Source organism: Trachurus trachurus, assembly GCF_905171665.1.
Source record: "Trachurus trachurus genome assembly, chromosome: 17".
Taxonomy (NCBI): domain Eukaryota; kingdom Metazoa; phylum Chordata; class Actinopteri; order Carangiformes; family Carangidae; genus Trachurus; species Trachurus trachurus.
In genome coordinates this window covers 28,416,156-28,429,426 of record NC_139900.1, presented here as the reverse complement: position 1 = coordinate 28,429,426, position 13,271 = coordinate 28,416,156, and the positions used below count along the sequence as shown (strand labels likewise).

At 42.6% G+C, this 13,271-nt stretch overlaps 1 protein-coding gene across 1 annotated transcript in view; it reads left to right on the top strand.

The window, feature by feature from the left end:
* Positions 1-12,970, top strand: part of LOC311000487 (activated CDC42 kinase 1-like) — a 64,294-nt gene extending 51,324 nt beyond the window's left edge. The window contains exons 9-18 of the mRNA XM_083991213.1: positions 63-189; positions 317-463; positions 759-853; positions 1,036-1,230; positions 1,513-1,604; positions 2,923-3,362; positions 4,900-6,105; positions 7,996-8,091; positions 10,439-10,569; positions 11,241-12,970. Of these exons, the coding sequence (XP_083847339.1) occupies positions 63-189; positions 317-463; positions 759-853; positions 1,036-1,230; positions 1,513-1,604; positions 2,923-3,362; positions 4,900-6,105; positions 7,996-8,091; positions 10,439-10,569; positions 11,241-11,247 (2,536 nt within the window). The 3' untranslated portion in view covers positions 11,248-12,970. The remainder of the gene's footprint in view (positions 1-62; positions 190-316; positions 464-758; positions 854-1,035; positions 1,231-1,512; positions 1,605-2,922; positions 3,363-4,899; positions 6,106-7,995; positions 8,092-10,438; positions 10,570-11,240) is intronic.
* The last annotated feature ends 301 nt before the right edge of the window (positions 12,971-13,271 follow it).

The following is a 13,271-nucleotide window of genomic DNA, read 5'->3' as shown; positions in this document are numbered from 1 at the left end:
CTCTGGACATGTGTGCACTTTAGATAAGTGGTTAATGTAGTGTGGTGTCTGACCTCCTTCAGGTGCGCCCCAGAGAGTCTGAAGACCAGAACCTTCTCACATGCTACAGATACATGGATGTTTGGAGTCACTCTCTGGGAAATGTTCACACATGGTCAGGAGCCTTGGCTGGGTCTCAACGGGAGCCAGGTAAACACACAAAAGAAAAATGTGTATAGTTTATACATAAACACAGACATCTTGAAGCCTGAAGCATCTACAATGATATGTTTTTCAGTTTCCTCTTGAATCATACATTTTTTCTATTTTATTTCAGATTCTGCACAAGATTGATAAGGAATGTGAACGCCTCCCTAAGCCAGAGGATTGTCCACAGGACATCTATAATGTCATGCAGCAGTGTTGGGCACAGAAACCAGATGACAGACCCACGTTTGTTGCATTAAGAGAGTTTCTGCTCGAGGTAGGGGAGAAATAGTTTGGGTAAATAATGTTGTCTAAAAATGAGAATGTTTTAAAAAACTTTTATTTTACTGAAGATCCAGTTTCATTGCAAACCAAAAAAAGCAAAAGACACCTGATTGACAGTCATAACAAAACTTTTACACAGTGTTCCCTCGGCAATCTATGTATAAATGGGCTTCTAGCGCCACCTAGTGGACAGATTGGACTGAGAACTGACCTCAACTGGTGTCATTGAAAACCTTAGAGTATGGCTCACTTTATGTCCTGTGTGTGTGTTTGTGTGTATTTTTCAGACTATGCCCACAGACATGTGTGCTCTGCAGGACTTTGACGAGCCTGACAAACTACAGATCCAGATCAATGATGTAATCACTATCATAGAGGGAAGGTGAGTAAAAACAGGGTTTCCAGGTTCAATTGAAAAATGAAACCAAATGTATTAAATTAGAAAAGTTAAGTTGATAAATGTTCAGTAGGATGATGTAATGTGGTAATCCACTAGAGATGTGGACACTTGCCCTGTAATGCTCTGTGGCTCATCCATTCACCCTCACTGTCTCCGTGTCTCAGGGCAGAGAACTACTGGTGGCGAGGTCAAAACAAGCGCACTCTAAAGGTCGGACAGTTCCCCAGAAACGTGGTGACGTCAGTGGCAGGTTTGTCAGCTCATGACATCAGTCGGCCGCTGAAGAACAGCTTCATCCACACAGGACACGGAGACAGCAACCCTCACCGCTGCTGGGGCTTCCCCGACAGGATTGATGAGTAAGGACTGGTTTATTCACTTGTTGTTTGTGTGACCACAAAGTCCCCAGAGAGGTTCTCACATCACACAATACATCTGTACAGTAATTATGTTGTTGACATTTGGTGGTCTATCATCTCATTAGTTGATGCTGGGTAGTTGTGGTAATGAAGTCTCACCAATAGATGGCAGTAGCACATTATTTAAAATCTACAACTAAATACAATATTATGACATCCAGGTGTGTTACATTCATCATGTTGACATTTACAGGAGTAAGTCTGTCCCTCTCGTCCCTGCAGCTTGTACCTGGGGAATCCCCTGGATCCCCCTGATGTTCTGAGTTCAGACCCCAGCGCCACCCGGCCCACACAGCTCCCAGGACGAGCTAGAAGTGAGTGAAAAAGCTGTTGAGAGCATGCTGACCTGTGCCGCAGTCATGGTGATTTTATGGATGCTTTAAGACCACTGAGTATCCAATGGTGGTCAAATTGTTTAGTTTGCAACAGAAGGCTTCAGCTATTTTTGCTCATGCTGTGACCTTTAAAGGGATAGTTCACCCAAAATTGAAATTTCACTCATTATCTACTCACCCTCATGTGGACTAAGGGCTGGGAGAAGTTTCAGAGTTATCCGTGGCTTCTCTGAGTTACAGGGGGTCTCGGCGTAGCAGTGCATGTCCATATAACGGTTGCAAATGGATACCAACCGTCTTCAGTGACATCCAAATACCTCCATGCTGCTCGTATGTAATGTCCGTCTTGTATTGAAGCCCCGAAATGCGAAATTGAGGCATGAGGGTGTGTAGATAATAGTGAAATTTCAATTTTGGGTGAACTATCCCTTTAAGTCAAGAACATCAGATTATTGTCTGTGGCCCTGGAATGCACCTGCAGGCCTTCATTTCAGTGTTCTCATCGTGTATTACACGTTAAAGATACGTGCTCGCATTTCCTCCCAAAGATTGTGTTTTTAATTCTCAAATAATCCTCATTGCAAATGTGGATCTTTTTATTACAAAGTCCACTGATTCAACTAATTACAGCACAATAGCAGATTCTACTTGTACATTTATTCCACTCACTGTTAAAACCGCAGACTGGGATCAGTGCTGATCTTGGGCCATCAAAACAACTTCTGCTTTTTTTTTTTTTTTTTCTTCTGCTAACATTTACTTGAAAACCTGTCATATGCAACCTGATAATTCCTGCTTTTTTTTTTCTCTAATCTTTTTTTTTTTAACCTTTGCTACTGTCATTTCCCCCCCTCTGTTTCTCCTTTGCGTGGCGGTGTGTGTTTTTATTCCTCCAGAGGAGCCTCCTCCCCGCCCTCCTCAGCCAGCAGTGTTAATCAACAGTAAGTCTGGTTTCTCTCAGCAGCTCCTCACCCATTGCTCCTGCCCTCTCTGTTCCCTCCTTGCTCCACTCTTCAAAGGTACATCCCATAGTTTTTGTCTCTCCTTTGCCTGTATTTGCAGTGATTCTGTCATCAGCGTTTATTTCTTTCTCGACATATTTGTGTCTTCACCTTTTCCACCCTTGTGTCCCTCTAACAGGTGTGCAGTGTCCTTTGCTGTGCACTTTAGGACTAACTTCCAACCCAAGACTGTTTTGGAGCAGAGTGTATTTTGTGACGTGAAGTGATCTCAGTCTCATTACTTTCTAAAGTTTTCCAATATGTTAATAAGTGTATTGTGTGCTTGTTTCCTGCAGAGCCTTGCTATGATCCGGTGAACGAGGACGAGGATCTGACCTCTGCAGGACTGAAGAGATTATCACTTCGGAAAACGGGTTCCATCAAAGGCCTCAAGCTGAAACCCGCTGCCTGGGTCTCTGCTTGCAAACAGGGGAGCAGCCGGACCCCTGGCTCCGGCTACAACCACAACAGTGAAGTGTCCCTCATTGACTTTGGGGAGGAGTTCCCCCCACCCGCACCCTCCCCCTCCCCCTCCCCCGTGGTTGAAATTCAGATCCCCTCATTGGCCAAGCTGGTTTTGGAGGCAGAGAACATCCTGGACCGGACTCCTCCTCAGAGTCCATCCAGATCACTGCCTCGACCCCTACACCCCACACCCGTAGTGGACTGGGACTCACGGCCGTTGCCCCCACCCCCAGCCTATGATGACGTAGCCCAGGATGAAGATGATATGGAGGTACGGTAGGAGCTGATACAGCATATTTAAAATGGGATTGTGTGTTGTCTCTTCTATTATCACCTGGTTCCATTATCATTTACTGAAGCTGGACAGAAAAGAGAAAAGAGAAAAGAGGAGACCGCACACTTCAGCTCCCTCACGTGCAGATTTATTAGCACATCAAAAATAAAAAGACAGTAACGTTTCAAGCGTACTGCTCTTCTTCAGACTAACTCAATTGTATAAGACGCCCCGTTTTTAAACCTTCCCCTGAGGGTCACATGATGAGTCACATGGTTAAGGGAAGTACATAAATCAGAACACACCTTGTGCTAAAGTAGAAAAGACATAGAATATATATAGTATATAATCTATCAACATACATAGAACTCCATCATAATTTAAATTAGATCAAAGCCCATCAGGCCAAATGGCCGTCATAAAGATCTAGTAAATTAGAGGCGCCTCTTAGTATTAGGATGGCTAATTTTCAAATTGAATACAAGGTTATTGTTTTATATTTATAAATTTCACATTTTTTACCTTTTAATCATGTTTAGAGATTTTAGATTTTAATCATGTTTTAAAGTTCAATTTAAACATAAGTTTCCTATAACCTTGAAAAGGACCAAGGACATTTACTGAAGCTGCAAATTGTTCATCATATAGAGGGATTCTTTGTTTACCAACAAGTCAGGATGTGTGCACAACCTGACTGCAGAAAGAACCGGTTGTCATGGTTACCTCCATGGATCTAGTGTAGTCAAAGCGGTGTTAGCTAGCGATGTTGTCAGCGTACTACGACAGTTTATCACCTACTGATGTAGTGTGTGTTTTATACATAGACTGTAGGTTTTATAACGGCAGGAAAAAAAACAAAACGTCAGGATGGAGGATCGAGTTTGTACCGCGGCAACGGCAACTCAAGCCACAGACACTCACAGCATGGCGTCGGTCATCGGTAAAAACCACACTGTGCATCCCCGTTACCTACTGCTATTTACTGTAACAGACAGTCATGTTCAGGAAAATACTCACGATTACAAAACTCAGTGGCTGTGAGGACTGAGCTGCTGCCTGGTAAGAGACAAGGGAAGAGGACGGACATGTCTAAAGTCTGGAACAACTGCATCCTGACCCGAACTGTACCAGCATGGCTGAGTATGTACCGGCCATTTAAAACAATATAGCTTTACGTTAATTAATCTCAGCTTGCTGTCCATTATATGTGACCTCGTCTTCAGTCACTGTCGTAGTAAACATTTCACAACTCATTGGCTGCAGTTCTACAGCTGTGCCTGTGGGCATATCTGGCTTCATCACCATTCAAACCAACGTGTCTGACACATTATATTGCTCAAAATTAATCGCCAATGTACTATTTTCTCTCTCGTTTGCCTTGAAAGGGGTGAGAGTTGACAGTATTCTGTAAAATGTGCGCGTTTTGTTATTTTTATCAAGAAGACACAAGAAGACATGACCGCGGCTCTTGCTGCTCTCTTTCTGCAGGCGACATGCGCAGTAGAAGTGTGTTACCTTGTCTTTCCTCACACAGGTGAGCTCCATCAACAGCTCAGAGCAGCAGCATGAAGACGAGAAGACCGAAGCGTGTCACCCAGACGCGGCCGACGAGGCTCCGTCCTCTGGACACAAGGTGCAGGTTGAGGGTCTTGTCTCCAGGGGCACAGACCGACCGGGCCTGGAGGACAACCTCTTTCTTCCCAGCAGGCAGAACCAGTGCCTGTCCACCTCTTTCTCTCAGTCTGTAGAAATCTTCCAAGAACTTCAGCAGGAGTGCATGAGGAGGCTCAACGTACCGACAGGAAGCGGCGCTCCTTCTAGCTCGCCGTCTCAGACCCCGGAGGGAAACCAGCTGTCCTCCAATGAAGACAGACCCCAGATCCCCCCACGCGTCCCCATCCCCCCTCGCCCTATAAAAAGGGGCGATTACACATCTGCTCGCTGGTCAAGAGATCTGTCTCTGTCCCCAACACCAGCAGACACAGCCACAGAGGACGTTTCAGTCCCAGATCAGAACCGACCACCTCAGATTCCTCCAAGGGATCCTTTGTCCCAGCCAGGATCCAGGACTCCTAGCCCCATGGGCCTGGTGGTGGGCTCCCCCCAGCAGAGAGTCTACTCTGTCAGCCCCACCACCATGCAAGCCCCCCTTCCACCCTGTCCCCCCACCACACACGCCTACGGCTCCTACCTCTCCACCTCTCCAGGTAAACTCATGCCTACCACACACAGCTTTGCCTCAGATCCTAAATATGCTGCACCCAAAGTGATCCAGGCCCAGGCCCAGGGGAAGGACCCCCCCAGTAAAGGCCCCTGCATCCTGCCCATTGTACGCGACGGACGTAAAGTCAGTAACACCCACTACTACCTTCTGCCGGAGAGGCCGCCGTACCTCGATCGATACGACCGCTTCTTCAGGGAGGCGGAGAATCTTCCTGCCGGCGGCGCGGAGGAGAGACACGTACGCCACGCGAACACCGCCACCGTCAGACCGATGGTGGTGAGCGGACAGACCATCCAGGGACACACCCAAGGACAGGGTCTCGTCCAGGCGGGCGAGCTGAAGGCAAATTTCTCCTCCAACAATAACAGTAGTCTCGGTGGACCACGGTCAGGGATGAAGACGTCGGTCAGTCTCCCTCGGGTCTGTTCAGAAGGACTGACGCCACCGCCGCCGCCGCTCACCGCGCTGTGCACCAGGACAGACGGAGGAGGGAACTCAGCTGACAGGGTCAAAATGGTAAGATCAGACATATTCAAAACAAAGAAAAACACGCACTCTCCAAAAAAACTTTCAGGAACGAAGCGAAGAGGTGCACGGCCAAAGGTTGCACTTACAGAAAAAGAAGAAAGGCCAGCAGCACTCGTGTCCTTCTCAGTGTTTTTTTTATTGCAAATGTGTTTTAGCGCCGACGCAGTTTGCAATAAAAAAAACACCGAGAAGGACACGAGTGCTGCTGGCCTTTCTTCTTTTTCTGTAAGATCAGACACATTGGCATAGCCTTTTGCAACTTCTCTGTTGAAACATATGTATAATATTACAGTTCAGAAAGTTCCTGTGTATTAGAGTTCCGCTTTCACACTCTCTGTGATGGATGTTGAATCCCTGCAGTGTGATACTTTATCTGTGTAAGTTGACCTCATGTCCTCCTTAATGCTACTTTGAATACTATTAGATAAAAAGTCCTTAAACATAGAGCCATTGGTTCTCAGTTCTCTATCATTAGTGTGAGAGCGTGCGGTTCCTTTATTGTGAGATTAAGACCTTATCACACAATTGTGAATTACAATAAGTAATAAGACTTTAAATGTGATGTAATAGAGTGCAGACAAAGCATTTTGATGCCTCATTTGAAACTCTCTCTAGAGATCTACCAATTACATTTGATTAGCAAGAAATGAGTTTATATTATATGTATGTTATCTTACATTTGCTTATACACTGAACACAAGGGGGCAACAGTAGGTCATTTTTATTGGCTGTCCACTCAGGCTGTGTGTGTGTGTGTGTGTGTGTTTGATACTTGGAGAAGAAGAGAGGGGTTTGAAACTGCTGGCACATGTTTAATTGCTCATATCTGTTATAATTGAACAGATTACCTCCCTATTCAAACTGGAGCTGAACTTATAAAAGTCAGTGAATTAGACTAATTAAACACGAAGCTCCATTTGAATATCTTTTTGAGTTCAAAGCTTGGTAGCATACAAATACGTTCATTTATTTCCCTCACAATGAAACAGCAAAAAAAATGTTATAACTTCTCATAGCATATTTAAAAAAATAAGACGCTGTTCTTTGGAGATAGAAGCCATATTAGTTTTTGCTGAGAGTTGAATTTTAAAGACCAGTAACCAGAGTTTGATTGGTTCTTTTTGCTCGCCAATTGATTCTGACACCGATTGAACCTGATTGAACTGGAGTCAGAATCACTGCGAAATTCAGGGGCTCCACATTGATCAGGCACTTGGCATTTTGTAGTGGATACTGAGATGTGTGGCTGCACTCCATCTGCAGTGGGAATGTGGGATTATATATAACCTGTACTGCAGAGGGCTTCACTGACTGACTGACTGTGGTTCACACATTACCAGAGGAAGTAGGTGGAGGTGATGTGGTAATATCGTTTGCATAGATGTCAATGAAGTATGACATTTATACAAGTAGGAAAGAAATAATGATGCAATAAAATATTGATATAAAATCCATGACTATTGCTATAAAGTCCTGTCACACTAAGTAACACTGTCAGTTTTTTACATTTGTGAAATTAGCATTAGCTGAAAATTGAGTTTGAATTCAAACAAACTTAATTCAGTTTGTGAAGAGACGGGACTGCACAGAAAGCCTCATCAAATGCAGTGAAGCTTAAATCTCATCACTTTAACAATCATTATCAAAGGCTTCTTCATGCAAAGCTAAAAGTAAACAGAGGAGCTCAGATAAGTGCTAAAAAGTATTATCTACTTGTCAGTTTGTAAATCAGCAGTACGTGATGCATTAATGTCAAGTAGGTACAGATGATTTCACTAAGAGGAAAAGACACATGACCAGGGAATCAGAGGCAGGGGGAGTGGTGTTAGATGTAGCAGAGACATTTACTGTTTTTGTTGTTGTTTTGGGATGACTCAGGTGCAGGAGGCAGTTCACGGTGTGACGATAGAGGAGTGTCAAGCTGCTCTCCAGAACCACAACTGGAATGTCCAGAAAGCTGTGCATTACCTGAAGGTGAGATCATTCTGCACAGGAAACTGTCTATGCACTGCATCCAGGAAATGAACTCCCTGTGTTTCAATCAGGCACTAACAGAAAAGTGAGATTTCATTTCATTTTGATTTATTCCATTCATGGTATACATACTTCACATGGTTGCACATATTTACATAATGTACACATATTCACCATGAATGAAAAGGAGCAGGATGAAGAAAAACTTATAGTACCTGCCCCTCTCTATTGTTATAATTGCATTGGCTTACTATCAACACCATTTGTCCATATAATGGTTGTGAATGGATACCAACTTTCTTCGTCCAAAAAACATCCAAATACCTCCATACTGCTCGTCTGTAATGTCTCTCTTGTATTGAAGCCCCGACATGAGAAATTGTTCCGAAAAAAATTAAATAAGTCTATATTTTAAGCTTGTTTGTAGCGGAAGCTCCCAGTGTCTCAGTTCACTACTCTTCCTGTGTCAGTGCAAATCTCTCGTGATTTGCACTGACCGGCGGAACAATTTCTCATGTCGGGGCTTCAATACAAGAGGGACATTACAGACGAGCAGTATGGGGGTATTTGGATGTTTTTTTGTGTGTCTTTTTGGACGAAGAAAGTTGGTATCCATTCACAACCATATGGACAAATACTGCTGCGCGGACCCCCCCGTAACTCAGAGAAGGCACGAGGACTCTGAAAATTCTCCCAGCTCTTAGTTGACATGAGGGTGAGTAGATAATGAGTGAAATTTGAATTTTGGGTAAACTGTCCCTTTAAAGAAAAATAAAGATGATGAAACATATAATAATAACAAGAAAACAAACAAGCAAAATAGCAGTGGACACAAGTTCAGTAAATGTTCTGGTAATGATCTGTTCTTTGCTTTATACATTATTTTTAAGGTCTGAAGTTCTATTAGATCGCCCACTTTCAATAAACCTGCAGAAATAAAAAATCTACCTGAGGGTTCTCTGTTGCCTCCCTTGTGAATAACTCTTACTGCTCTTTTCTGTAGCAGAAACAGTGGAGTGATATTACTTGCATAGGTATTGTCCCACACTTCCACGCAATAATTAAGATATGGCAAGATAAGTGTACAGTAAAGCATTCTTAGTGTGTTCGTGTCCAAGACAAACTTAACCTTATTCAAAATAAAAAATATTCTTTGCCACCTTGGCTTTTACATAGTATGCTATATGGTTTTTCCATGCCAGCTTTTCCTCCAGGATAACACCCAAAAACCTAAATACAGACACTCTCTCAATATTCTCTCCTGCAAATGAAAATTTCATCCTTTCTTCGATTTGTAAAAACCATGAACCATGAAAGCTTATTTTCATCAAACCATCTTTGAAGTTTAACCATTTCATTAGTGATATCTTCAGCAATAAGCTCTAAATCATCCCCAGAACAGAAAAAAATAGTATCGGCAGCAAACAAAACAAACTGTAGAATCTTGGAAACTTCACAAATATCATTAATATATAAAATAAAAGGTTTAGGTCCCAAAACGGATCCTTGTGGGACTCCACATACAGTCCTCATGCATTCAGATTTAAAACCCTCCAACTGTACATATTGTTTTCTGTTTTGTAAATAACTACTACTACTTTTGCCCTCAAAAATACTTCCATGAATGTTTTTTTTTACTGTATTTTAAAAAAATAACTTAAAGCAAAGTGCATTAAACAGGAATAAGTTAAATCATTGTTTTGTGTGACAAACTTTTGCCTCTAAGACACCAGTTCTCTGAGGTATTTTCCAACTCTCACTAATATTCCCTAGTTCTAATCCACCAAAATAAAGATGACAGGAAGTGGATTGGTAGTGCTACAATTATTAAATGGGAACTAGTCTTCAGTAAACACTGCTGTGCTGCAGAATCATCCTTAGGGATTCAGTTCACAGCGTCTGAGGTCAGGCCTGGGGCCTTTTCTGTAATAACTTTGTTTATGAACAGCACATAACTACAAACAGGTAGTCCTTCACAGTCGGGTAATGTCGTCTTTGCTTCATGTCAGGATGCAATAGCAGCAACTTTGCCGGGCCTTAAGGGAAAAGCAGGTCATTACTGCTGCAATGAGCTGACTATAAATAAAAAGCATATGTAGTCACTGATGTGTCTCGGCCGTCCACAGCTCCTCAGTGGGAGGATGGAGGATGTGTTGGGATGGCAGCGAGCACAGGGGAACACTTAGGTCCTCTTTAATAGTGGTGGAAAAGTTTAGAAGAGAAAGAAAAATGCAATCCATTGTGTTCGTACAAAGACTGAACTCATTTTACAATATGCCGACTGCACCCTGTGACCCTTTCATATTGTCCCCTTGTACTATTGTATGGTCTTTGCTGGTCTCTGCAGGTGGAGCAGTTGTTCTGTTTGGGTCTGAGGAGCAGGTCAGAGTGTCTAAAGCTGCTGGAGATGTGTGACTGGAATCTGGAGGTGGCCAGCACTCAGATGTTAGATAACTATGGATCCACAACCAGGCAGAGGTACAGCACCGTGGTCATGACATCCACACATGACTCTTATAAATAGACTGTACTGTCCTCTCAGTGTCCAGCAGTGACTGTCCATCTGTCCATTTTATTTGATATTATAGCTTAGTCACTTTGTACAACATTCAGAGCCTCTAATCCACATTTAAAACTTGCTCCAGATGTTAAATCTTGCATCTGTAGCCATTTGTCTGTCATTGTGACGGTTATGCTCTTTCAGCACACTGAACTTCGCCCCACATGAGGTCAGATTTATGTCTGTTTAGAAAAGTTAGAAAAGAAAAGCAAGCAGACATAAACAGCAGGTAGACAGGCAGCAGTGTGATGCAATGAGGAGACTGTTAATGAGGCATATTTAGCTGATAGACGGAGAAAGTTTTCTGCTTTGTTTAACTGTTTTATAGGGAAAAAAGTATGGAATTGATTCAAATGAATGCTGTGCTGCTTTTATAACTGTACTATGTTATAAAAGCAGGAGGTCTTTGCCTCCTACCAGGCCATTGCTTAAATAAGAATGTTTTCTTAGCTACGGGTTAAATAAAGGCTAAAAGAAAAGGCCTAAAAAGTGAAAGCTGCTGTTGTAAGTCTGTGTAGATATAACTGTAGTTCATATAGGGAGATGTAGCATATTCTCAATCTAATCTCAGTCTCATTTCTATGTGCAGGCGGTGACAGAAATCTGAGGCTGCTGAGCTCTGATTGGACCTTCATCCTCGGTAAAACATCATCATCAGAGGAGAGGAAGAGGAATAGGCCCCTGATCCATTCTGTTGAACACTTCACTCACACTTCCAATCACAAGACTGTCATTTGAGTACGGAGGAATCAAACCCAGTTTCACTGAACTAGCACAAAATACATTGTTGCTCCATTGATTCATACTGTGGAAACAGGAATATGGCCTGAGTGCAGAAAAAGAGACACAGTTTGACTTTGGTCTGCAAGATGTCATTGTCATAGTTATTAAGAAATAGAAGTCATCCACCTGTGTGTCCAGGACCATTGGGTCAGCCCATGACTGTCTCTCAAACAGATCTGTCACAGATTCTGGGTGCTAACATACCGTCAGATCCTCTTACTGGTATCATCACTGCCACAGTTACACTGGTGACCAACAGCAGAGAGATACTCTAATCATCTCTTATGTCAGTGTCATTAAACAGTCAGGTTGGATGTGAATCTAAAGAGGCCAAAATGATTAGCACAATATACACAGCAGCACTTTCTAAGAAGAACACGCCAAGGACTTTAAAGTTTGACTGAAAACTTGTGTCTCATTTACTGATCACTGCACAAAAACTGTCCAGTGTTTGTACATGTAGGTCATTAGAGGTTAACACCCTGGACTGCAGCTGTAGGATCAGGAGAACAGTTAAAAGTAAATAATATTGTACCTCTGTGACATCCATGCACAACTCAATGGTAATATTTAACTGGCTTTCCAGGCTGTATTTCACAGGAAATCACTCTGCCTGTTGACTGTTATTAAGAAGTGTGGGGATGTGATGATGAAGATTGTCTGCTGCTGAAAGTCTGTGGAGTCCAGGGAAAATGTGCACTTTTATAGCTTAATGAGGGAAGTTAGTATCGCTGCAGTGCTCTGCTCACCCTCTGTGCTAAGAGTCAAAGGTCAAACGAGTTCATTGTGGACCCGAATCAAGACAACTGATGGAGACAGAAGATCAGAGAAGCAGTTTGTCCAAGGGCCTACAAAACTGTCTAATTTATTTTATTTTTCAAAGGGTACAAACAAAATACTCTTTATGAAGAAAGTCTTGTGTGTTTGTGAACAAAATAATGGTGTATTATTTTAATATATTTTAACACAATGCTTAGGGACAAAGAAGACTGTCATGTCCATTACAGGGCAGGTCAAACATGAATTTCACCGCATGTGTCCCCTGAATAACAAATTACAAATCAAAGTAATAGTCACACTTTAGATCAAATGCATCTAAATCCATCTATTGCACAAAGCTGTATAGTTCTTGACTGTCTAAAATGGGATTTGCTTGACATGAATTCTGTGTAAATTTGGGTTTATTTTAAAATGCTCACCATCTCTGTCGAACCACTGAGCTCCCTTCACTCCGACTTAAAGTTTTTGCTTTCTGGAGGAATTCAATATTTCACATGGAAAATTTAGGCAAAGACTAACAACACAAAAACCTCCACAGGAATAAAAAAGTTAACATTTTTCTTAATATATTGATGGCAGGATTCCTAGTAACTCGTCAGTCAGACTCAGGGTCGTTTCCTCTGGGCACATTTAACCAACTGACAGTGTTATAACTACACAACGTGTTAACTGTAGTCTGCAATAACTCTTTCTTCTCATAAGTCGCTCAGCAGCATTGTCAACAACACTGCAAGTTGTGAGCCATGTTTCATGTTCAGCAGTTGTTAATTAAAGGGATAGTTCACCCAAAATTCAAATTTCACTCATTATCTACTCACCCTCATGTCGACTAAGGCCTGGGAGAATTTTCAGAGTCCTCCGTGCCTTCTCTTAGTTACGGGGGGGTCCGTGCAGCAGTATTTGTCCATATAATGGTTGTGAATGGATACCAACTTTCTTCGTCCAAAAAGACACACCAAAAAACATCCAAATACCTCCATACTGCTCATCTGTAATGTCCCTCTTGTATTGAAGCCCCGACATCAGAAATTGTTCCGCCGGTCAGTGCAAATCACGC